Below are 25,369 nucleotides of genomic sequence, written 5' to 3' on the forward strand. Positions count from 1 at the left end.
TGTAATGGCTGCATGAGCCTGCTAATAAAGCACTGTTATACTTTACTCATCCTCAGCCAGGTCCTGACTGAGAATTAAAATATGCCCTGGCATTTCAGGTACACAGAGGCCCAATAAGCCGACACAGAGGCCCACCCAGACCCCACCAGCCCACTAAATACTGACTTTCTATAGCACCTTATAGCAGCCCCTCTGGCATTTGCCAGAACCCACAGATTGCCAGTCCGGGCCTGTCCTCAGCTACCCAAAACATAACAAATGGCGACAAGGATGCAACAGCCTGCAGCTTTTCTTCCAAACCCTGGTGAGCCTTCCATACCTTTTACTGCTTGGATCCGTATGTTTGAAAACTACATTATTGCTGATGACCAAGGGGAGATTTGTGCTGCTAGAGCTTTACTTATTCACTGCCTGGGAGCAGAGGGACAGCGTATAGTCTATACATTACCATTACCTGATGAGATTTATCAAACTGCTCTTACTGCTATAAAGAACTTTTTCATGCCAAGAGTAAATGTGTTGCTGAAAGATATAAATTCCGCCAACGTGGACAACGTAATGGCGAATCCACAGAACAATTTGTAGCAGCTTTGAGAGAGCTGGTTGTTACCTGTGAGTTTGGGAATCTAACAGATGAAATGCTAAGAGACCAAATAATGGAAAAAACAAAATCACCTCCCATTAGAGAGAGACTGCTCCTAGAGCAGGATTTAACCCTTGCAAAGGCTATTACAGTCGCTAGCCAAATTGAAACAGCAGTGGCAGAGGCTAAAACTCTCAGTCAGGGAACTGCTGGGAATGTACAGACTGTGAATTCAGCACTGGGGCCTAATAATGCACAGTCACAGGCAAAATACAGGGCTAAGGAAAGGGATTCACCTACACTGCAAAACTGTGCAGCAAATACAAATAGAAAATACTGCTTCCGCTGTGGTTCAACACAACACACTGCAAATCATCTTACATGTCCTGCAAAAGCTAAACGGTGCCGCAAATGCACAAAAGTAGGACATTTTGCTAATATCTGCCGTAAGTTCTGCTAAAGATGTTCATTTATTCACTACTACAAATGTCCCAGTATTAAGTGTGGATAAAGCTGGTACATTTATTCCAGACAAGTTTATATGCACTTTCAGTGTCAGTTCTGCTTCTGCTGACACGGGACACTCCATTAACCTGATGTGATACAGGTTCAGCTCTTTCTATACGACCAAAGGAGATTTTCTTGAAATACTTTGCAAAAGATCCGCTTGTTGCACCAGTTACTTAAAGGATCCAATCCCTGTGCTGGTTACTTGCCACTGACTGTACAATTTGAATCAAATACTGCAACATGTGACTTTTACATTGTGAATAAGGGAACTGCTATACTTGGAAGGGATCTCTTTGCTGCATTAAACCTACAATTAGTTGATGGTCTCATTACTACAGCACCAGTGCCTGACACACAGCCAGTGTCTAACACTTCACCACAAAGCAACACTTCACTGGGCTGTGCAAAGAACTTTATACACAAAGTTAAGTTGAGACCAGAGTAAAACCAGTACCATTCCCTGATTCAACATGGGAAAAACTTGCTATTGATATTGTCGGTCCTTTTACAGATGCTCCTATAGACTGTAGATTTGCTATAACCTTGATCGACTATTACAGTAAATGGCCTGAAATTGCATTTGTTTCTCATATAACATCAGCTGCAGTAATAACATTTCTGTCTACAGTCTTCAGCAGAGAAGGTAATCCAAAGGAGTTAATATCAGACAACGGACCACAGTTTGTCTCATATGAGTTTGAATTCTTTCTGAGAGAGAGGAATATTGTGCATAGGAAATCTTCAGTGTATTACCCACAAGCAAATGGAGAAATCGAGCGATTCAACAGAAGTCTGAAAGAAACACTACAGACAGCAAATCTTACTGGGAAATCTTGGAAAGTATTTACAACAGAGTTCCTACGTAACTACAGAGCAACGTGCCATGCAACAACCCAATCATCTCCAGATGAATTATTACACGGCAGACAGATGTGCACTAAGTTACATGTTGCAGACATCAAACTTCCACAAAATACTGTGCCTACAAAATCATCTACTGCTGACATTGTGAAACGTCAACAAGCCAAATGCAAAGCTTATACTGACAAAAAACTGGGTGCCAGAGAAGTGCACTCTCAGCCTGGATCTTTAGTCAGAATTAAGAAACCAGGAATACTGAAACAAGGACAATCTAAATTTACTACACCACTTGAAGTAACATAGTAACATAGTAACATAGTAAGTAAGGTTGAAAAAAGACACATTTCCATCGAGTTCAAACTTTTTTTTTTTCTACCTATCTGCCAGTTGATCCAGAGGAAGGCAAAAAAAACCAAGCCTCTCCAATTTGCCTCAGAGGGGGAAAAATTCCTTCCTGACTCCAAAATGGCAATCGGACCAGTCCCTGGATCAACTTGTACTATGAGCTATCTCCCATATCCCTGTATTCCCTTACTTGCTAAAAAGCTATCCAACCCCTTCTTAAAGCTATCTAATGTATCAGCCTGTACAACTGATTCAGGGAGACAATTCCACATCTTCACAGCTCTCACTGTAACAAACCCCTTCCCAATATTTAGCTGGAACCTCTTTTCTTCTAATGGGAATGGGTGACCTTGTGTCAGCTGGAAAGACCTAATGGTAAATAAATCATTAGAGAGATTATTATATGATCCCCTTATATATTTATACATAGTCATCATATCACCCCTTAAGCGCCTCTTCTCCAGAGTGAACATCCCCAATTTGGCCAGTCTTTCCTCATAGCTAAGATTTTCCCTTTACCAGCTTAGTTGCCCTTCTCTGTCCCCTCTCTAATACAATAATGTCCTGTTTGAGTGATGGAGACCAAAACTGTACGGCATATTCTAGATGGGGCCTTACCAGTGCTCTATACAGTGGGACCCCCTCCTCCCGTGACTCTCTGCCCCATTTAATACAAGTCAAGACCTTATTTGCCCTTGATGCTGCTGACTGGCATTGCTTGCTACAGACAAGTTTATTATCTACAAGGACTCCAAGCTCCGTCTCCATTATGGATTTGCCTAGTGCAGTCCCATTAAGGGTATAAGTGGATATTGTTACATCCCAGGTGCAGGACTTTACATTTATCAACATTGAATCTCATTTGCCACTTAGCTGCCCAGATTGCCAGTTAGTCAAGATCCTGTTGCAAGTGCCACATCCTGGATGGAATTAATTGGGCTGATAGTTTTGTCTCATCTGCAAACACTGATACATTACTTACAACACCCTCCCCTAAGTCATTAATGAACAAGTTAAATAAAAGTGGACCCAATACTGAGCCCTGGGGGACCCCACTAAGAACCTTACTCCAAGTAGAGAATGTCCCATTAACAACCACCCTCTGTACCCGATCCTGTAGCCAGTTTCCTATCCATGTGCAAACGACTTCATTAAGCCCAACAGTGAGAGCCCAAGTGAGACCCCAGTGAGGACCATACACATATGAACAGTCTGATGGACACATATGGAATACAAGTCATCTTGCTCCTGTTAGATATGACTTTGGAGAAGCTCCATTTGATAAAGGACATTTTCCTACTCCTGATGTCGACGGGCTGAAGAAAGTGAACCTATAAGGAGTACTAAGAGAATCAGAAAACTACCTGCATGGACCCAGGACTTTGTGATGTGAAGAATGTATATTATTGTTTTCAAATGCATACTGTTTAATTGTTGCTGTTATTATAGTTGTCCAAACACTTTCTTACTATAGGGGGAATATGTGGTGTTTATACAAATGGTCTGTAGATGTCACTGTGCAAACGTCCTGGTAGTTTAAAAGTGAAAATTGAAAGTTACTGTTGTGTAATGTCTGCATGAGAGCCTGCTAATAAAGTACTGTTATACTCTACTCATCCTCGACTACCCAAAACATAACACTGCCACCCACTTTCATCTCTCCTCTCTAGAGTTTGAGGAGAAGCCCCAATTGGAACATGATCTTCTCTACTGCCCCAATTCTGCCCCAGCTGAGGGTCCTGCTAGCACAACAATGACGAACAATATTGGGGTGTAGGAGGGTACAGTGGGGATCAGTGGACAGTGTGGGGTGTAGGAGGGTACAGTGGGGATCAGTGGGCCAGTGTGGGGTGTAGGAGGGTACAGTGGGGATCAGTGGACAGTGTGGGGTGTAGGAGGGTACCATGGGGATCAGTTGGACAGTGTGGGGGGTTAATTACAGCTGATTTCTAAAGAGAAATAATATATTTAAAGCAGATGTTTCTGAAACGAAGTAACCCCTCTTGCACCTCTTCCCCCACCTCCCCTAGAACTCCCTGATGGTCCAAATCCCATTCCTGGGGGCACCTACAGGGAAGCTCAGTGTGTGGGTGTCAGGTCTGGACTAGGAGTCAAATTAGGCCCTGACATTCCAAGTAAATAAAGGTTCAAAGACCACTAAATAGAGACTTTCTAGACTTACAGCAGCCCCTCTGGCATTTGCCAGAACCCACAGGTTGCCAGTCCGGGCCATTACCAGAGAATAACATTCCTGATGTTTTCCAGATTGCGGGTTCTTTTCTGTGGCAGAATCTTCATGTCCCTCCTTCAGTTGGTGAGTCAATGTGTGGATTGTTCTGTAACCCTTTCTGTAATGCCCTTTCTTTATCAGTAGGTGGTGATGTCTGACCAGTTTGTGGCTTCAAGTTCTGCAGTGCTACTGGGTTCCTAGAGTCCCCCCCCAGAATGTGTTGGTTATGCACCAATATTGGCACAAATATTCGGGGGGGGGGGGGTGCTGGGGGCATTCTCTTGCAGGCACAAGGGCAGAGTATATATTACAAAATATTACAAAGGCCACCAAGGCCCTGATGTCCAGTCTAGGTTTGGCATTTCAGACAATTCTGGCCCAAGTACATACAACTCCCGGCCAGAAACTCCCTGCACAACATCAGCACCGTGTTTAGTGGCCCTGAGTTTGGCTCTAACATTTCATTTGGGGGGGGGTTAAACTTGATGGACGTTTTTAACCCAATTCAACTAAGTAACCGGGCACAGTCTGCAAGGAGTGAACATGATGCCCAAGGCTTTACCAGTGGGTCGGGAGAGTTGGGGTCGGATCCTGCACAAAATCTTTGGGTCGCGTGACAGCACTGCCGGCTTCTGGCGCCTAAATTTATAGACTTGTCTCTGTCACTGCGGGGCGGGCGCAGCTTTATAAAAAAAGGGGGAATGGCGGGCGAGGCGGGTGCAGGTTGGGGGGGTGGGTTAGGGTCGGGTGCGCACCCACACACCACCAATGCCCTCCCTCCATCTTGTTTTCCACCAGAAACCCCAACATTCCCAAACATACTAATCACCTGTCCCCTGATAAAATCGCCCCCAGTGAGTGTCATTAGACATTGGATTGTGCCCCCCTATTTCCAACACCCGCCCCACCCCTGTGCCTCCCAGTCCAGCCATTCCACAGTCTGACAATCCCAAGAAATTCCTTTCTGCTGCATTTAACCCTTCTGATTGGAATTCTAACCCCCTCCATCTGCACATCTGCCCCCCCCCAGCTCAAGGTTGTCTCCTCCCTGTTACTTCTCTTTCTTTTCACTCCTTGGAGGCAATAATCTCTCCCATGTTTCCTTCCCACTATTCGTTAATTAGAACTATCATTTGCCCAGAAAACCTGAGGAAATAGAATCAGTTGGGAGTTTCACTGGTGGTTTGGGGGCAGCAGACACTGAAGGGATTTTATTGTCTTTACTGCAGCAGAAACTTGAGCAAAACCAACTCGTTCTTATTAGAAATAGTCGCACCGTCCAACTACATGTTTGTCACTGGTACAGCACCACTGATTATTATTATATCCCATGGTATCCCAAGGCTTCTCGGCCTTTTGGCTAAGATCAAGTGTAGTACCTTTGGAACCATTTGGTCCTCTGGCTGGCAAGACCAAAGAGGAGTATCTGTTCTAATGATCCTATCTGAAGAACGGAGAAACCATTGGTCCTCTGGACTAGGCTGACAAGCGGAAGCTTGATGAAAGCTGGGTCGCTGTGCTCCCATGAGGGTGGCCCCTGACTTGCATTTTGAGTCGGGGGAGATGCACACGCACCCATGCTTAATCAAGCTTCACTTCCTTTGCTCTTACCATTCGGTGGGCGGGAAGTCTTTTCTTTTTCTGGCTGCCAACCAGAGCCTTGCAAAAGGTAACCAATGGCCTTGCACCGCCCACTCCAGCACCCTTTTTGTGTCTGGTTTGAGCACCCTGGATGGGGTCACGGTCTTTTGGCTGGACTCGCAGGCCATGACACGCCCTGGGGGGAGCTTTGGCAGAACCCAGGGTAGACGGGACTCCCCCTAGCTTCTGCAAAGGGGAGTCCAAACGTCCCCAAACCCCTTCGGGGGGGCGGGGTGGTGGGCCCTCCCTAGCTTCGGCGAAGGGGGACCCACCCGTTCGAGCTGTTCGCAAGCGGTAGCTGGGAACAGCTTGGGCAACGGAGCCCATGCCTTCGGGTAGGACTCGGAAGGATGATTCAATATCATCCCATGGTATCCCATGGTATCCCATTGTATCCCATTGTATGTCTCTAACTTGCCCTGCTGTCTCCATCTTGCCCTACTGTCTCCATCTTGTCCTACTGTCTCCATGTTGCCCTACTGTGTCCATCTTGTCCTACTGTCTCCATCTTGCCCTACTGTCTCCATCTTGCCCTACTGTCTCTATCTTGTCCTACTGTCTCCATCTTGCCCTACTGTCTTCATCTTGTCCTACTGTCTCCATCTTGTCCTACTGTCTCCATCTTGTCCTACTGTCTCCATCTTGTCCTACTGTCTCCATCTTGCCCTACTGTCTCCATCTTGCCCTACTGTCTCTATCTTGTCCTACTGTCTCCATCTTGCCCTACTGTCTCCATCTTGTCCTACTGTCTCCATCTTGTCCTACTGTCTCCATCTTGTCCTACTGTCTCCATCTTGCCCTACTGTCTTCATCTTGTCCTACTGTCTCCATCTTGTCCTACTGTCTCCATCTTGTCCTACTGTCTCCATCTTGTCCTACTGTCTCCATCTTGTCCTACTGTCTCCATCTTGTCCTACTGTCTCCATCTTGCCCTACTGTCTCCATCTTGCCCTACTGTCTCCATTTTGTCCTACTGTCTCCATATTGTCCTAGTGTCTCCATCTTGTCCTAGTGTCTCCATCTTGTCCTACTGTCTCCATATTGTCCTAGTGTCTCCATCTTGTCCTACTGTCTCCATCTTGTCCTACTGTCTCCATATTGTCCTACTGTCTCCATCTTGTCCTACTGTCTCCATCTTGCCCTACTGTCTCCATTTTGTCCTACTGTCTCCATATTGTCCTAGTGTCTCCATCTTGTCCTACTGTCTCCATCTTGTCCTACTGTCTCCATCTTGTCCTACTGTCTCCATCTTACCCTACTGTCTCCATCTTGTCCTACTGTCTCCATCTTGCCCTACTGTCTCCATCTTGCCCTACTGTCTCCATCTTGTCCTACTGTCTCCATCTTGTCCTACTGTCTCCATCTTGTCCTACTGTCTCCATCTTGTCCTAGTGTCTCCATCTTGTCCTACTGTCTCCATCTTGTCCTACTGTCTCCATATTGTCCTACTGTCTCCATCTTGTCCTACTGTCTCCATCTTGCCCTACTGTCTCCATTTTGTCCTACTGTCTCCATCTTGTCCTAGTGTCTCCATCTTGTCCTACTGTCTCCATCTTGTCCTACTGTCTCCATCTTGTCCTACTGTCTCCATCTTACCCTACTGTCTCCATCTTGTCCTACTGTCTCCATCTTGCCCTACTGTCTCCATCTTGCCCTACTGTCTCCATCTTGTCCTACTGTCTCCATCTTGTCCTAGTGTCTCCATCTTGTTCTAGTGTCTCCATCTTGTCCTACTGTCTCTATCTTGTCCTACTGTCTCCATCTTGTCCTACTCTCTCCATCTTGCCCTACTGTCTCCATCTTGCCCTACTGTCTCCATCTTGCCCTACTGTCTCCATCTTGTCCTACTGTCTCCATCTTGTCCTAGTGTCTCCATCATCTTGTCCTACTGTCTCCATCTTGTCCTAGTGTCTCCATCTTGTCCTACTGTCTCCATCTTGTCCTACTGTCTCCATCTTGCTCTATTGTCTCCATGTTGCAGGTGCGTCTCTGATCTCTGCAGTATTAGTAACTATTGTATCAATAATATCAGCTGCCTTTAATGAAACCCAGAGATTCTGCTCAGCAGGGACAAACACATGGATCCACTCATGGATCAGTTACAGGGTCGCTGACCCCCTCCTTCTACAGCTGCTTCATAAAAAGAAGGAGAAACATGAAACTTAATACTTCTATATTAGAAATAGAAAATGGAAAGTCATTTGGAAAAGTCTTAATTTCTGGGGAAGTGAAAGCCCCCAGAAGTGTTGGAAGATGAACATCCTCATTTAAAATAAAAGATACTGAGTATTGTACCTGTAATACCCCTGTTGCGCTTGTAATACTCCTGTTGTACCTTTAATACTCCTGTTGCACCTGTAATACTCCCTTTGTACATTTAATACTCCTGCTGTACCTTTAATACTCCTGTTCTACCTGTAATACTCCTGTTGTACCTTTAATATTCCTGTTGTACCTTTAATATTCCTGTTGTACCTTTAATATTCCTGTTGCACCTTTAATACTCCTGTTGTATATGTTATACTCCTGTTGCACCTGTAATACTCCCTTTGTACCTTTAATACTCCCTTTGTACCTTTAATACTCCTGTTCTACCTGTAATACTCCCTTTGTACCTTTAATACTCCTTGTGTGCCTTTAATACTCTTGTTGCACCTAATACTCCTGTTGTATATGTTATACTCCTGTTCTACCTGTAATACTCCTGCTGTACCTTTAATACTCCTGCTGTACCTTTAATACTCCTGCTGTACCTTTAATACTCCTGCTGTACCTGTAATAGTCCCAATGGTTAGTAGAAAGGAAGGTGGAGAATTTTATAGCTGCAATGCTCAATGATGAAGGACAAGTAGTAAATATTATACCTGTGACCCACGTCCATCTCACACTCTGTTTGTTTCACTGATTTAGCAAATAAATGGTTAACAGCCCCCCCCATGGGCCCAGGTCTAGGGGCAGAGGAGACGGAGCTGGAGGAGGGGGGGCATCTAGTGAAAGGACAATGGGGGCTTTATACTGGGGGGGGGGAGTATTTATGTCCCATCAGACAAGGAGGGTTGGGGGGGGTCTCTAGTCTCTGCAGAATGACCAGACTGGGGGTCAAGTGCCAGACGGGGGGGGGAGTGATTCACAGTCTATAAAGATGAATGGGAGTCAGAGAGGAGGGGCAGCTCTTGGGTTATATGTTGCCAAAAAAAGAGGGGGTTTCTCTAACTGACTGCCCCCCACCCACAGTGTGAGAGACCCATGTGCTGAGCTGTGAGACCACCACCAGGCCTAGAGTTGGGGGCAGAGAAGGGCAGGAGATAAAGGCAGCCCCCCCCCAGCCCCTCTGGGAGTTCATTACACAGAGAGGAGGGAGAAGTGTTTGTACTTTCACTTGTCCTCAGTCTCATTGTGTCTCATTGTGTCTCTCTCTTTGGGAACCTTCCTCTCTCCCTGCAGTCTCTTAATTATTCATTAGAGATGTCGCGAACTGTTCGCCGGCGAACTTGTTCGCGCGAACATCGGGTGTTCGCGCTCGCCGGAAGTTCGCGAACGTCGCGCGACGTTCGCCATTTTGGGTTCGCCATTGTTGGCGCTTTTTTTTGCCCTCTCACCCCAGACCAGCAGGTACATGGCAGCCAATCAGGAAGCTCTCCCCTGGACCACTCCCCTTCCCTATAAAACCGAAGCCCTGCAGCGTTTTTTCACTCTGCCTGTGTGTGCTGAAGAGATAGTGTAGGGAGAGAGCTGCTGCCTGTTAGTGATTTCAGGGACAGTTGAAAGTTTGCTGGCTAGTAATCGTTTTGATACTGCTCTGTTATTGGAGGGACAGAAGTCTGCAGGGGTTTGAGGGACATTTAAGCTTAGGTAGCTTTGCTGGCTAGTAATCTACCTTCTACTGCAGTGCTCTGTATGTAGCTGCAGTGGGCAGCTGTCCTGCTTCTGATCTCATCTGCTGACTGCTGCAATAACAGTAGTCCTTGTAAGGACTGCTTTTATTTATTTTTTTGTTGTTTTACTACTACTACTACTACTACTACTATAAGAGCCCAGTGCTATTAGTCTAGCAGTGTTGGGGAGTGGGACTGGTGTGCTAATCTGCTGCTCCTAGTAGTTCAGCAGCACCAACTTTAATTTTTTTTTTTAATATTCATTTTTTTTTTATTTTACTTTTTTTATTTTACTACCGCTGTAGTAGTGTATAAGTTGACCTTTTAGGCATTATTTGCCCTGTAGGCATTATTTGCACACTGTTTTCTTCAACCCGCCATCGAGCTGTGTGACCTTGTTCACATTCTGTCTAAATATCCATAATATTACCGTCTCCAGAAAAAACACCGGAGTCACTTTTTTCAAGCAGCCATAATATATTTTACGTAATCCGTATCCACCGCTGTAGTAGTGTATACGTTGGCCTTGTAGGCATTATTTGCACACTGTTTTCTTCAACCCGCCATCGAGCTGTGTGACCTTGTTCCCATTCTGTCTAAATATCCATAATATTACCGTCTCCAGAAAAAACACCGGAGTCACTTTTTTCAAGCAGCATTCATATATTTTACGTAATCCGTATCCACCGCTGTAGTAGTGTATACGTTGGCCTTGTAGGCATTATTTGCACACTGTTTTCTTCAACCCGCCATCGAGCTGTGTGACCTTGTTCCCATTCTGTCTAAATATCCATAATATTACCGTCTCCAGAAAAAACACCGGAGTCACTTTTTTCAAGCAGCATTCATATATTTTACGTAATCCGTATCCACCGCTGTAGTAGTGTATACGTTGGCCTTGTAGGCATTATTTGCACACTGTTTTCTTCAACCCGCCATCGAGCTGTGTGACCTTGTTCCCATTCTGTCTAAATATCCATAATATTACCGTCTCCAGAAAAAACACCGGAGTCACTTTTTTCAAGCAGCATTCATATATTTTACGTAATCCGTATCCACCGCTGTAGTAGTGTATACGTTGGCCTTGTAGGCATTATTTGCACAGTGTTTTCTTCAACCCGCCATCGAGCTGTGTGAGCTTGTTCACATTTTGTCTAAATATTGATAATATTATCGTCTCTAGAAAAACCACTTGAGTTACTTTTTTTCAAGCAGCATTCATATATTTTACGTAATCCGTATCCACCGCTGTAGTAGTGTATACGTTGACCTTGTAGGCATTATTTGCACACTGTTTTCTTCAACCCGCCATCGAGCTGTGTGAGCTTGTTCACATTTTGTCTAAATATTGATAATATTATCGTCTCTAGAAAAACCACTTGAGTTACTTTTTTTCAAGCAGCATTCATATATTTTACGTAATCCGTATCCACCGCTGTAGTAGTGTATACGTTGACCTTGTAGGCATTATTTGCACACTGTTTTCTTCAACCCGCCATCGAGCTGTGTGAGCTTGTTCACATTTTGTCTAAATATTGATAATATTATCGTCTCTAGAAAAACCACTTGAGTTACTTTTTTTCAAGCAGCATTCATATATTTTACGTAATCCGTATCCACCGCTGTAGTAGTGTATACGTTGACCTTGTAGGCATTATTTGCACAGTGTTTTCTTCAACCCGCCATCGAGCTGTGTGAGCTTGTTCACATTTTGTCTAAATATTGATAATATTATCGTCTCTAGAAAAACCACTTGAGTTACTTTTTTTCAAGCAGCATTCATATATTTTACGTAATCCGTATCCACCGCTGTAGTAGTGTATACGTTGACCTTGTAGGCATTATTTGCACACTGTTTTCTTCAACCCGCCATCGAGCTGTGTGAGCTTGTTCACATTTTGTCTAAATATTGATAATATTATCGTCTCTAGAAAAACCACTTGAGTTACTTTTTTTCAAGCAGCATTCATATATTTTACGTAATCCGTATCCACCGCTGTAGTAGTGTATACGTTGACCTTGTAGGCATTGTTTTGCCCAGTTTTTTTGGCCGCAGCCACTGAAGCACAGAGGCCAGAAAAAATATGCCATATAAATGCTGAAAATAGTAATTTTTTGCCATACGTTGACTCAACGTATATGGCAAAAAATGACTATTTTCAGCATTTATATGGCATATTTTTTCTGGCAACTGTGCTTCAGTGGCTGCGACCAAAAAAATGCATATTTTCTGCATTTATATGGCATAATTTTTCTGGCCTCTGTGCTTCAGTGGCTGCAACCAAAAAAATTTATATTTTCAGCATTTATATGGCATAATTTTTCTGGCAACTGTGCTTCAGTGGCTGCGACCAAAAAAATGCATATTTTCTGCATTTATATGGCATAATTTTTCTGGCCTCTGTGCTTCAGTGGCTGCAACCAAAAAAATTTATATTTTCAGCATTTATATGGCATAATTTTTCTGGCAACTGTGCTTCAGTGGCTGCGTCCAAAAAAACTGGGCAAACAATGTCTACAAGGTCAACGTATGGCGAAAAATTACTATTTTCAGCATTTATATGGCATATTTTTCTGGCAACTGTGCTTCAGTGGCTGCGTCCAAAAAAACTGGGCAAACAATGCCTACAAGGTCAACGTATGGCAGTTGTTTAAAGAGAACAGTAGATTACTAGCCAGCAAAGCTACCTAAGCTAAAATGTCCCTCAAATCCCTGCAGACTTCTGTCCCTCCAATACAGAGCAGTATCAAGCAGATTACTAGCCAGCAAGCTTACTATCATCTGTCCCTGAAATCACTAACAGCTCTCCCCCTACACTATCTCTTCCAAGCACACACAGGCAGATTTTTCAGATACATTTTTGCCCTTGATCCCCCTCTGGCATGCCACTGTCCAGGTCGTTGCACCCTTTAAACAACTTTAAAATCATTTTTCTGGCCAGAAATGTCTTTTCTAGATGTTAAAGTTCGCCTTCCCATTGAAGTCTATGGGGTTCGCGAACCGTTCGCGAACCGCTCGCATTTTTGCGCAAGTTCGCGAATATGTTCGCGAACTTTTTTTCCGACGTTCGCTACATCCCTATTATTCATACAGTGAGGGGGAGTCAGTCATGAGTCACTCATGGAATATATCTGTCAGCTCATATACTCTCATATACACACTCACATATACACTCATACACTCACACACTCACATATATACACTCACACATATATACACTCACATACACACTCACATATATATACACTCACATACACTCACATACACTCACATACACTCACACACTCACATATATACACTCACACATATATACACTCACATATACACTCACACATATATACACTCACATATACACTCACACATACTCATATACACACTCACATATACACACTCACATACACTCACATACACTCACATACACTCACATACATATACACACATACACACACATACACTCACATACACTCACATACACTCACATACACTCATATATGCTCTCACACATACTCATATACACACTCACACATACACTCACAGTGTCGGACTGACCCACAGGGATACCAGGAAAACTCCCGGGGGGGGCCCAAGTGTCAGGGGCCCCTCAGGCTGATAAACATTTGGCCTATTTCATGGCCATTCCCTATTTCTATGAGAACAAAGAGGATAAATAAATGGATTAATCGATTATAGTATGAGGAAGAGGAGGAATAATAGTACTGAGAGAGGCCCATGGTCTAAAGTCTTTGGATGGGCCCCTGGTGTCCCAGTCCAACACTGAACACTCACACTCACACTCACCACTGGCATCACTCCCATCCTGCAGTTTCTGGACTCCTACATATCGGTAATGTGATGAGAGGTAGTAATGTGTGCCATGATACTCATAGTGATACCCATAGTGATACTCATAGTGATACTCATAGTGATACTCATAGTGATACCCATAGTGATACTCATAGTGATACTCATAGTGATACTCATAGTGATACCCATAGTGATACTCATAGTGATACCTATAGTGATACCCATAGTGATACTCATAGTGATACCTATAGTGATACCAATAGTGATACTCATAGTGATACTCATAGTGATACTCATAGTGATACCTATAGTGATACCAATAGTGATACTCATAGTGATACTCATAGTGATACCAATAGTGATACCTATAGTGATACTCATAGTGATACTCATAGTGATACCCATAGTGATATCCATAGTGATACCTATAGTGATGTAATGGTGCTATAGTGACTCTGCTCTGGTGCCAGTCTGATCTCATTATCACTAAATGCCAGTTATACATGTGATATAAGTTGGCAGTCGATTGGTCCATGTGTGGCTCCTCCCTGTGCCCCGCCCAATCACTATGTAACAAAAGTCAGATATTGGGGCTGTTTAGGGTCGATCATTGCTCTGGGGGGTGAGTCAGCTGATGTCTCTTGTCATGTGACCTGGGAATGATGGGAATGTGTGTGTTGGGAGCAGGATGGGGATATTATGGGGGGACAACACTGACACTTTATCTCTTTAAATCTCCGCTGCCAGTGGGCGAAGTCTGTCGGCGTTGGGCGTGTCCTGCAGCGGAGTGGGCGGGGCTATGTAGATACTGCAGTTGCCGCATTAGCGGAGGCCGAGAGGTACGAGCTGAGCCCGGGGAGGAGCTGAGGCAGCGGCCGCTCATTATTTCCCTGAGTCTGAGACTCGCGAGTGACGTGAGAGGTGAGTGAGTGACGTGTGAGTGACGTGTGTCAGGTCTCCTCATGGGCGGGGCACTCGGGTCACTTATTGGGGTGATTGGGCCTGAACTGCGCGAATATCTCCCCCAGTCTGTGTGTGACCTGCGGGTGTGACACAAAGTGACACGTGACTGAGGTGCCGGGAGTTGCTGGACAATTTCACTCATTGGATTTGGGGGTCGGACAAAGCCACTTGTTTCCTCAGATTGTCAGTCTGGGGGGGCCCAGGGTCTTCATCCTCAGTCTGTCAGTTTTCTACTGGAATTTACCAATGTGCCCCCCCCACACCTGCCCCGGGGGCTCAGTAATAACTGCCCCAGCAGAGAAGTCAGGGGGGCAAATGTGACACTTTTATCTCTCACTGAACTGGGACCAACTTGTGTCTCATTAAATAATAATAATAATAATATTGTGTCTGTACAGCCCCCCCCAATAATGTGCTAGTGAGGGACACAGAGCGGGGGCACAGCTTGACTTGTGGGGGGGTAGTGGGGAATATGGGGGAGACACAGTACAAAAGAGTGGGGGGCGCAGGTTGAAGAGATGGGGGAGGGGGGGCAATGTCACTGACTGACTAATTCCAGTGGGGGGGGGTGAGTCGTTAGACAGGAAGTGACCAGTAATTGCAGCTGATGAGGAAACACTAACGACTCCTGGAGCTTCATTAACTCTACACTGACCCTCCCACACTTTCTCCATCACATCAGGGTCGTCACTGACACCCCCGACCCCTGAGAGAAAAGTCACTTGTGTTTCCCTCATTTCTGTCCATCGGCCCCTCCGACACCCCCACATTGTGCTGCACCTCTGCCCCCCGCACCCCCTGCTGCCTTCTGCCCCCATCATCTGAAATGGCATTTGGTACTTAATGGTGAGGGGGTCGGACATCTGGGGGGGGGGCAGAGCCCTCATTTACACACTGTACATTCTGCTGAGGATCATGGGAGTTGCAGTTCAGCAGCAGCAGCTTCAGGGAGGAGCCTGGCGAGTCCATTGTGTTATCACTAACTCACTAGTTGCACCAGTTCTGCACAATCCCTCCCAAAATCTCTTAATCCTGGAAATCCTCCTACAAGTTCCCTCTCACCCACCCCTGCAGTTTGTTTAGTAGGGAGAGGCTGCCGGGAGCTGCCATATTGACTCTCAGTTACTTCTCTTACAGGAACTCATGTCACTTGACAGGAAGGACCGGTCCCGCACGGGGGACGACAGTTCCAGCGGCAGCAGTGGGTCGCCCAGCCCGGGGGATACTCTACCCTGGAACCTGCCCAAACACCAGCGGGTCAAGCGCTCGTCCTCTGCCTCGGGGAGGGGGTCGGTGCTGGATGCGGCAGAAAGGGCTGTTATTAGAATTGCGGGTGAGTCAATTGGTCGTTTATTTCTCTTTTTCTTTTGCAGGAAATATTGAAATCATGGTCTTCCTTGCCCTTTATTTCTTACTAGTCACTCTGTTAGATATTGCCCCGCCCCCTTTATATGTTCCCTGGGCTCAGCCAGTGATTGGTCAATATCAGCCCATCCTCCTCAACTGTCCCACTGCTGTATCATATCTATCTGTACAGACTATGAGCAAACTTAGGGACTGTTCCTGCTGAATTGTGCTTAGTACAGGGAATACCTATGCTGCCATAGTTTTATGGGATCTCTCTGTACAGACTATGAGCAAACTTAGGGACTGTTCCTGCTGAATTGTGCTTAGTACAGGGAATACCTATGTGCCATAGTTTTATGGGATCTCTCTGTACAGACTATGAGCAAACTTAGGGACTGTTCCTGCTGAATTGTGCTTAGTACAGGGAATACCTATGTACCATAGTTTTATGGGATCTCTCTGTACAGACTATGAACAAATTTAGGGACTGTTCCTGCTGAATTGTGCTTAGTACAGAGGAATACCTATGCTGCCATAGTTTTATGGGATTTCTCTGTACATACTATGAGCAAACTTAGGGACTGTTCCTGCTGAATTGTGCTTAGTACAGAGGAATACCTATGTGCCATAGTTTTATGGGATTTCTCTGTACAGACTATGAGCAAACTTAGGGACTGTTCCTGCTGAATTGTGCTTAGTACAGAGAATACCTATGTACCATAGTTTTATGTGATCTCTCTGTACAGACTATGAGCAAATTTAGGGACTGTTCCTGCTGAATTGTGCTTAGTACAGGGAATACCTATGTGCCATAGTTTTATGGGATCTCTCTGTACAGACTATGAGCAAACTTAGGGACTGTTCCTGCTGAATTGTGCTTAGTACAGGGAATACCTATGCTGCCATAGTTTTATGGGATTTCTCTGTACATACTATGAGCAAACTTAGGGACTGTTCCTGCTGAATTGTGCTTAGTACAGAGGAATACCTATGTACCATAGTTTTATGGGATCTCTCTGTACAGACTATGAGCAAACTTAGGGACTGTTCCTGCTGAATTGTGCTTAGTACAGGGAATACCTATGTGCCATAGTTTTATGGGATCTTTCTGTACAGACTATGAGCAAACTTAGGGACTGTTCCTGCTGAATTGTGCTTAGTACAGGGAATACCTATGTGCCATAGTTTTATGGGATCTTTCTGTACAGACTATGAGCAAACTTAGGGACTGTTCCTGCTGAATTGTGCTTAGTACAGGGAATACCTATGCTGCCATAGTTTTATGGGATCTCTCTGTACAGACTATGAGCAAACTTAGGGGACTGTTCCTGCTGAATTGTGCTTAGTACAGGGAATACCTATGTGCCATAGTTTTATGGGATCTCTCTGTACAGACTATGAGCAAACTTAGGGACTGTTCCTGCTGAATTGTGCTTAGTACAGGGAATACCTATGCTGCCATAGTTTTATGGGATTTCTCTGTACATACTATGAGCAAACTTAGGGACTGTTCCTGCTGAATTGTGCTTAGTACAGGGAATACCTATGCTGTCATAGTTTTATGGGATCTCTCTGTACAGACTATGAGCAAACTTAGGGACTGTTCCTGCTGAATTGTGCTTAGTACAGGGAATACCTATGTGCCATAGTTTTATGGGATCTCTCTGTACAGACTATGAGCAAACTTAGGGACTGTTCCTGCTGAATTGTGCTTAGTACAGGGAATACCTATGTGCCATAGTTTTATGTGATCTCTCTGTACAGACTATGAGCAAATTTAGGGACTGTTCCTGCTGAATTGTGCTTAGTACAGGGAATACCTATGTGCCATAGTTTTATGGGATCTCTCTGTACAGACTATGAGCAAACTTAGGGACTGTTCCTGCTGAATTGTGCTTAGTACAGGGAATACCTATGCTGCCATAGTTTTATGGGATTTCTCTGTACATACTATGAGCAAACTTAGGGACTGTTCCTGCTGAATTGTGCTTAGTACAGAGGAATACCTATGTACCATAGTTTTATGGGATCTCTCTGTACAGACTATGAGCAAACTTAGGGACTGTTCCTGCTGAATTGTGCTTAGTACAGGGAATACCTATGTGCCATAGTTTTATGGGATCTTTCTGTACAGACTATGAGCAAACTTAGGGACTGTTCCTGCTGAATTGTGCTTAGTACAGGGAATACCTATGCTGCCATAGTTTTATGGGATCTCTCTGTACAGACTATGAGCAAACTTAGGGACTGTTCCTGCTGAATTGTGCTTAGTACAGGGAATACCTATGTACCATAGTTTTATGGGATCTCTCTGTACAGACTATGAGCAAACTTAGGGGACTGTTCCTGCTGAATTGTGGAATACCTCTGGGTGGTCTAAATGGTAAATATAGTTGGTGGGAGAAGTCACTTAAAGGGGCAGTACTCTGTGGCTGAGGGAAGTGCAGTTTTGCTGAGCTTTTGGTACAAAGCAGATGTCTGGGTTCTGGCGCTGCTAATGAATAGAGTGTTAAGGAGTATGGAAGGCAGAAGGCCCCTGTTAATAACATTACAAAAATTCCTTTGTGGCCTAATGAGTACAGCAGTGAGTGGGAATTGGTGCCTGTGTTCTCTCCGGTGGTACTGGCAGCGGCTCCTCTCTGGGTTTAGGTTGGTGCCAGTCTTTGCTAGAGAATCTCATCTCCTACGTGTGAGACTGGTTACTAACTGTACGGTGTCTCTACTATACCACTGATATACATCTACTAACAGTATTGTGTCTCTACTATACCACTGATATACATTTACTAACTGTATTGTGTCTCTACTATACCACTGATATACATCTACTAACAGTATTGTGTCTCTACTATACCACTGATATACATTTACTAACTGTATTGTGTCTCTACTATACCACTGATATACATTTACTAACTATTGTGTCTCTACTATACCACTGATATACATTTACTAACTGTATTGTGTCTCTACTATACCACTGATATACATTTACTAACTGTATTGTGTCTCTACTATACCACTGATATACATTTACTAACTGTATTGGCTCTACTATACCACTGATGTACACTAAGCTACTAACTGTGTAACATGTAATTCATACCCACTACACTGATACATAGATTGTATGTAGTTAAACATGTGCAACTGTAGTTCAGTAACTGCAGGTCGGTGCAGATATTAGTGGAACATTATTGTTGGCTGTATAATCTTTGCCCTTCAACACCTCATGTTCTAAACTGCTGACTTTATTGTCTCTGTGTTTGTCCTCAAATATAAATTATTAATAACACTGACAGGTCACGGCGCTGTACAAACAGTGGGTTCATAGACTGAACATACAGATTATATATACAATAGACACTCACCCTTCTATAAATGTTCCATTTCAGCCTGTAGTAACTGATCGGTTCCAGTAGGTCTGAGTGTAGGGGAGACTGTTCCATTATCAGAAGAATTTGAGGGGCTGAGGTGCCCCATTATACTCGGCCCTGCGGTGGATGTGACATGAGACATTGATAGAATTGGGGGGAAGTTACATTATTGGGGAGAGCAGTGTAGCATGTATGTGTATGTGCTATGTATGTGTATGTGCCATGTATGTGCATGTGCTATGTATGTGTATGTGCTATGTATGTGTATGTGCCATGTATGTGTATGTGCCATGTATGTGTATGTGCCATGTATGTGCTATGTATGTGTATGTGCCATGTATGTGTATGTGCCAGGGGAAGATTTAACGTTGAGGGTTTATTATTAGTGGCACCGCATCGTGGCCTTGTACCTCTGTGCCCCACGGTGCTGCTAAACATCTGGGCTCCATCTGGTGTGACCTGTATAGAAATGTGCCAATGGGACCCGTTATATTGTGCCAATGGGACCCGTTATATTGTGCCAATGGGACCCTCTATATTGTGCCAATGGGACCCGTTATATTGTGCCAAAGGGACCCATTATATTGTGCCAATGGGACCCGTTATATTGTGCCAATGGGACCCATTATATTGTGCCAATGGGACCCTCTATATTGTGCCAATGGGACCCGTTATATTGTTCCAAAGGGACCCGTTATATTGTGCCAATGGGACCCTCTATATTGTGCCAATGGGACCCGTTATATTGTGCCAAAGGGACCCATTATATTGTGCCAATGGGACCCGTTATATTGTGCCAATGGGACCCATTATATTGTGCCAATGGGACCCTCTATATTGTGCCAATGGGACCCTCTATATTGTGCCAAAGGGACCCGTCATATTGTGCCAATGGGACACATTATATTGTTCCAATGGGACCCATTATATTGTGCCAATGGGACCCGTTATATTGTGCCAAAGGGACCCGTTATATTGTGCCAATGGGACCCATTATATTGTGCCAATGGGACCCTCTATATTGTGCCAAAGGGACCCGTTATATTGTGCCAATGGGACCCTCTATATTGTGCCAATGGGACCCGTTATATTGTGCCAATGGGACCCTCTATATTGTGCCAAAGGGACCCGTTATATTGTGCCAATGGGACCCATTATATTCTTCCAATGGGACCCATTATATTGTGCCAATGGGACCTGTTATATTGTGCCACTGGGACCCATTATATTGTGCCAATGGGACACATTATATTGTGCCAATGGGACCCATTATATTGTGCCAATGGGACCCGTTATATTGTGCCAAAGGGACCCATTATATTGTGCCAATGGGACCCGTTATATTGTGCCAATGGGACCCATTATATTGTGCCAATGGGACCCTCTATATTGTGCCAATGGGACCCTCTATATTGTGCCAAAGGGACCCGTTATATTGTGCCAATGGGACACATTATATTGTTCCAATGGGACCCATTATATTGTGCCAATGGGACCCGTTATATTGTGCCAAAGGGACCCGTTATATTGTGCCAATGGGACCCATTATATTGTGCCAATGGGACCCTCTATATTGTGCCAAAGGGACCCGTTATATTGTGCCAATGGGACACATTATATTGTTCCAATGGGACCCATTATATTGTGCCAATGGGACCCTCTATATTGTGCCAATGGGACCCGTTATATTGTGCCAAAGGGACCCGTTATATTGTGCCAATGGGACCCATTATATTGTGCCAATGGGACCCTCTATATTGTGCCAATGGGACCCGTTATATTGTTCCAAAGGGACCCGTTATATTGTGCCAATGGGACCCATTATATTGTGCCAATGGGACCCTCTATAATTGTGCCAAAGGGACCCGTTATATTGTGCCAATGGGACACATTATATTGTTCCAATGGGACCCATTATATTGTGCCAATGGGACCCTCTATATTGTGCCAATGGGACCCGTTATATTGTGCCAAAGGGACCCATTATATTGTGCCAATGGGACCCATTATATTGTTCCAGTGGGACCCGTTGTATTGTGCCAATGGGTCCCGTTATATTGTGCCAATGGGACCCTCTATATTGTGCCAAATGGAACCGTTATATTGTGCCAAAGGGACCCGTTATATTGTGCCAATGGGACCCATTATATTGTGCCAATGGGACCCGTTATATTGTGCCAATGGGACCCGTTATATTGTGCCAATGGGACCCGTTATATTGTGTCAATGGGACCCATTATATTGTGCCAATGGGACCCTCTATATTGTGCCAATGGGACCCGTTATATTGTGCCAAAGGGACCCGTTATATTGTGCCAATGGGACCCATTATATTGTGCCAATGGGACCCTCTATATTGTGCCAAAGGGACCCGTTATATTGTGCCAATGGGACACATTATATTGTTCCAATGGGACCCATTATATTGTGCCAATGGGACCCTCTATATTGTGCCAATGGGACCCGTTATATTGTGCCAAAGGGACCCATTATATTGTGCCAATGGGACACATTATATTGTTCCAGTGGGACCCGTTATATTGTGCCAATGGGTCCCGTTATATTGTGCCAATGGGACCCGTTATATTGTGCCAAAGGGACCCATTATATTGTGCCAATGGGACCCATTATATTGTGCCAATGGGACCCTCTATATTGTGCCAATGGGACCCGTTATATTGTGCCAAAGGGACCCATTATATTGTTCCAGTGGGACCCGTTATATTGTGCCAATGGGTCCCGTTATATTGTGCCAATGGGACCCTCTATATTGTGCCAAATGGACCCGTTATATTGTGCCAAAGGAACCCGTTATATTGTGCCAATGGGACCCGTTATATTGTGCCAATGGGACCCTCTATATTGTGCCAATGGGACCCGTTATATTGTGCCAATGGGACCCGTTATATTGTGCCAATGGGACCCTCTATATTGTGCCAAAGGGACCCGTTATATTGTGCCAATGGGACCCATTATATTGTTCCAGTGGGACCCGTTATATTGTGCCAATGGGACCCGTTATATTGTGCCAATGGGACCCTCTATATTGTGCCAAAGGGACCCGTTATATTGTGCCAATGGGACCCATTATATTGTTCCAGTGGGACCCGTTATATTGTGCCAAAGGGACCCGTTATATTGTGCCAATGGGACCCATTATATTGTTCCAGTGGGACCCGTTATATTGTTCCAATGGGACCCATTATATTGTGCCAATGGGACACGTTATATTGTACCAATGGGACCCGTTATATTGTGCCAATGGGACCCTCTATATTGTGCCAATGGGACCCATTATTTGGGCCAATGGGACCAGTTATATTGTGCCAATGGGACCAGTTATATTGTGCCAATGGGACCCTCTATATTGTGCCAATGGGACCCATTATATTGTGCCGATGGGACCCATTATATTGTGCCAATGGGACCCGTTATATTGTGCCAAAGGGACCCGTTATATTGTGCCAATGGGACCCGTTATATTGTGCCAATGGGACCCTCTATATTGTGCCAAAGGGACCCGTTATATTGTGCCAATGGGACCCATTATATTCTTCCAATGGGACCCATTATATTGTGCCAATGGGACCTGTTATATTGTGCCACTGGGACCCATTATATTGTGCCAATGGGACACATTATATTGTGCCAATGGGACCCATTATATTGTGCCAATGGGACCCGTTATATTGTGCCAATGGGACCCGTTATATTGTGCCAATGGGACCCGTTATATTGTGCCAATGGGACCCTCTATATTGTGCCAAAGGTACCCGTTATATTGTGCCAATGGGACCCATTATATTGTGCCAATGGGACCCGTTATATTGTGCCAATGGGACCCTCTATATTGTGCCAAAGGGACCCGTTATATTGTGCCAATGGGACCCATTATATTCTTCCAATGGGACCCATTATATTGTGCCAATGGGACCTGTTATATTGTGCCACTGGGACCCATTATATTGTGCCAATGGGACACATTATATTGTGCCAATGGGACCCATTATATTGTGCCAATGGGACCCGTTATATTGTGCCAATGGGACCCGTTATATTGTGCCAATGGGACCCGTTATATTGTGCCAATGGGACCCTCTATATTGTGCCAAAGGTACCCGTTATATTGTGCCAATGGGACCCATTATATTCTTCCAATGGGACCCATTATATTGTGCCAATGGGACCCATTATATTGTGCCAATGGGACCTGTTATATTGTGCCAAAGGGACCCGTTATATTGTGCCACTGGGACCCATTATATTGTGCCAATGGGACACATTATATTGTGCCAATGGGACCCATTATATTGTGCCAATGGGACACGTTATATTGTGCCAATGGGACCCATTATATTGTGCCAATGGGACACGTTATATTGTGCCAATGGGACACGTTATATTGTGCCAATGGGACCCGTTATATTGTGCCAATGGGACCCGTTATATTGTACCAATGGGACCCTCTATATTGTGCCAATGGGACCCATTATTTGGGCCAATGGGACTAGTTATATTGTGCCAATGGGACCCTCTATATTGTGCCAATGGGACCCGTTATATTGTGCCAAAGGGACCCGTTATATTGTGCCAATGGGATGGTGTCACTGTGGGGGGGTCAGAGAGCTGCGCTGTAGAATTGTTTTATTACCTTTATTCAGACCAGTGCAGTAACTCTGATTGTGAGCTCACTTGGTGCCCCAGCACAGGCACATACCATAGGGGCAGATTTATAACTTGAAGAGTTTGTGCCCAGTGATCTCTGGAGCCAAGTAAGGAATGGGGGTGGGAGCCAGCAGGGGGCAGTGTTATATCACAGAGGAGACTGTATATAGTAGAGCAGTGATCCCCAACCAGTAGCTCGTGAGTAACATGTTGCTCCCCGACCCCTTGGGTGTTGCTCCCAGTGGCCTCAAAGCAGGTGATTATTATTGAATTCCAGGCTTGGAGGCAAGTTTTGGTTGTATAAAAACCAGGTGTACTGCCAAACAGAGTCTCAATGTAGGCTGACAATCCACATAGGGGCTACTAAATGGCCAATCACAGCCCTTATTTGGCACCCAGGAACATTTTTCATGCTTGTGTTGCTCCCCAACTCCTTTTACTTCTGAATGTTGCTCACGGGTTCAAAAGGTTGGGGATCCCTGTAGTAGAGACTGGGCAAAGTCTGAGAAAGAAATACACACCAATAGGAAATCATTTCAATGGCCTCATCACTCCATAAAGGATTTAAGAATTTTGGTTCATAAGGGCAATAAAACAGATAATAAAAGAAAAGTGCGGGAATACAAATTAATGGAAACGTTTAACTCTCTGAAGAATGGACTAAACGTGGGCCTTGGATTTCTGGCTAATTATATGGACTAAGAAAGGACTGAACCAGGTCACAAATAGCAACATGTCTGGATATGGACTAATAGATCATATGGAATTCCTTTCATTCTACACTCACATAATTCAGCCCTAATTTATATTCACATTATCTTGTACCTTATCTGCTTGTCTCTTACAGATCCCCTCGTAATTGACTTTACTCTTCACACACAGACTGATATTCCTTTTTGTTGCTCATGTGACCTATGAGCTGAATGTTGTGTATATATATATATATATATATATATATATATATATATATATTTATATACAAGAGAACAGCACAGCTTCAGTGTAATCAGCTTGAGAAAGGAACTAAAATGTTCTGAAAGCTTCTTATGATTCTATTAGTTATGATTCTATTAGTTATGATTCTATTAGTTATGATTCTATTAGTTAGCCAATAAAGGGATCACCTTTATACCACTTTTATATTTGGTTGTCCTGTATCACAGAGGA

General features: G+C 44.4%; 1 protein-coding gene across 3 annotated transcripts in view; it reads left to right on the forward strand.

The window, feature by feature from the left end:
- The first annotated feature begins 14,668 nt into the window (after nt 1-14,668).
- plec.S (plectin S homeolog) overlaps nt 14,669-25,369 on the forward strand; it is a 122,272-nt gene continuing 111,571 nt past the window's right edge. The window contains exons 1-2 of one of the 3 annotated variants that reach the window (XM_041568052.1): nt 14,669-14,771; nt 15,951-16,146. In XM_041568052.1, coding sequence (XP_041423986.1) covers nt 15,957-16,146 — 190 coding nt within the window. In that variant the 5' untranslated portion in view covers nt 14,669-14,771; nt 15,951-15,956. Of the gene's footprint in view, nt 14,772-15,915; nt 16,147-25,369 lie in introns of those variants that run through there. The other 2 variants (XM_041568054.1, XM_018224013.2) reach the window with 2 other exon arrangements.

This window comes from Xenopus laevis, chromosome 6S (genome assembly GCF_017654675.1).
Source record: "Xenopus laevis strain J_2021 chromosome 6S, Xenopus_laevis_v10.1, whole genome shotgun sequence".
Taxonomy (NCBI): domain Eukaryota; kingdom Metazoa; phylum Chordata; class Amphibia; order Anura; family Pipidae; genus Xenopus; species Xenopus laevis.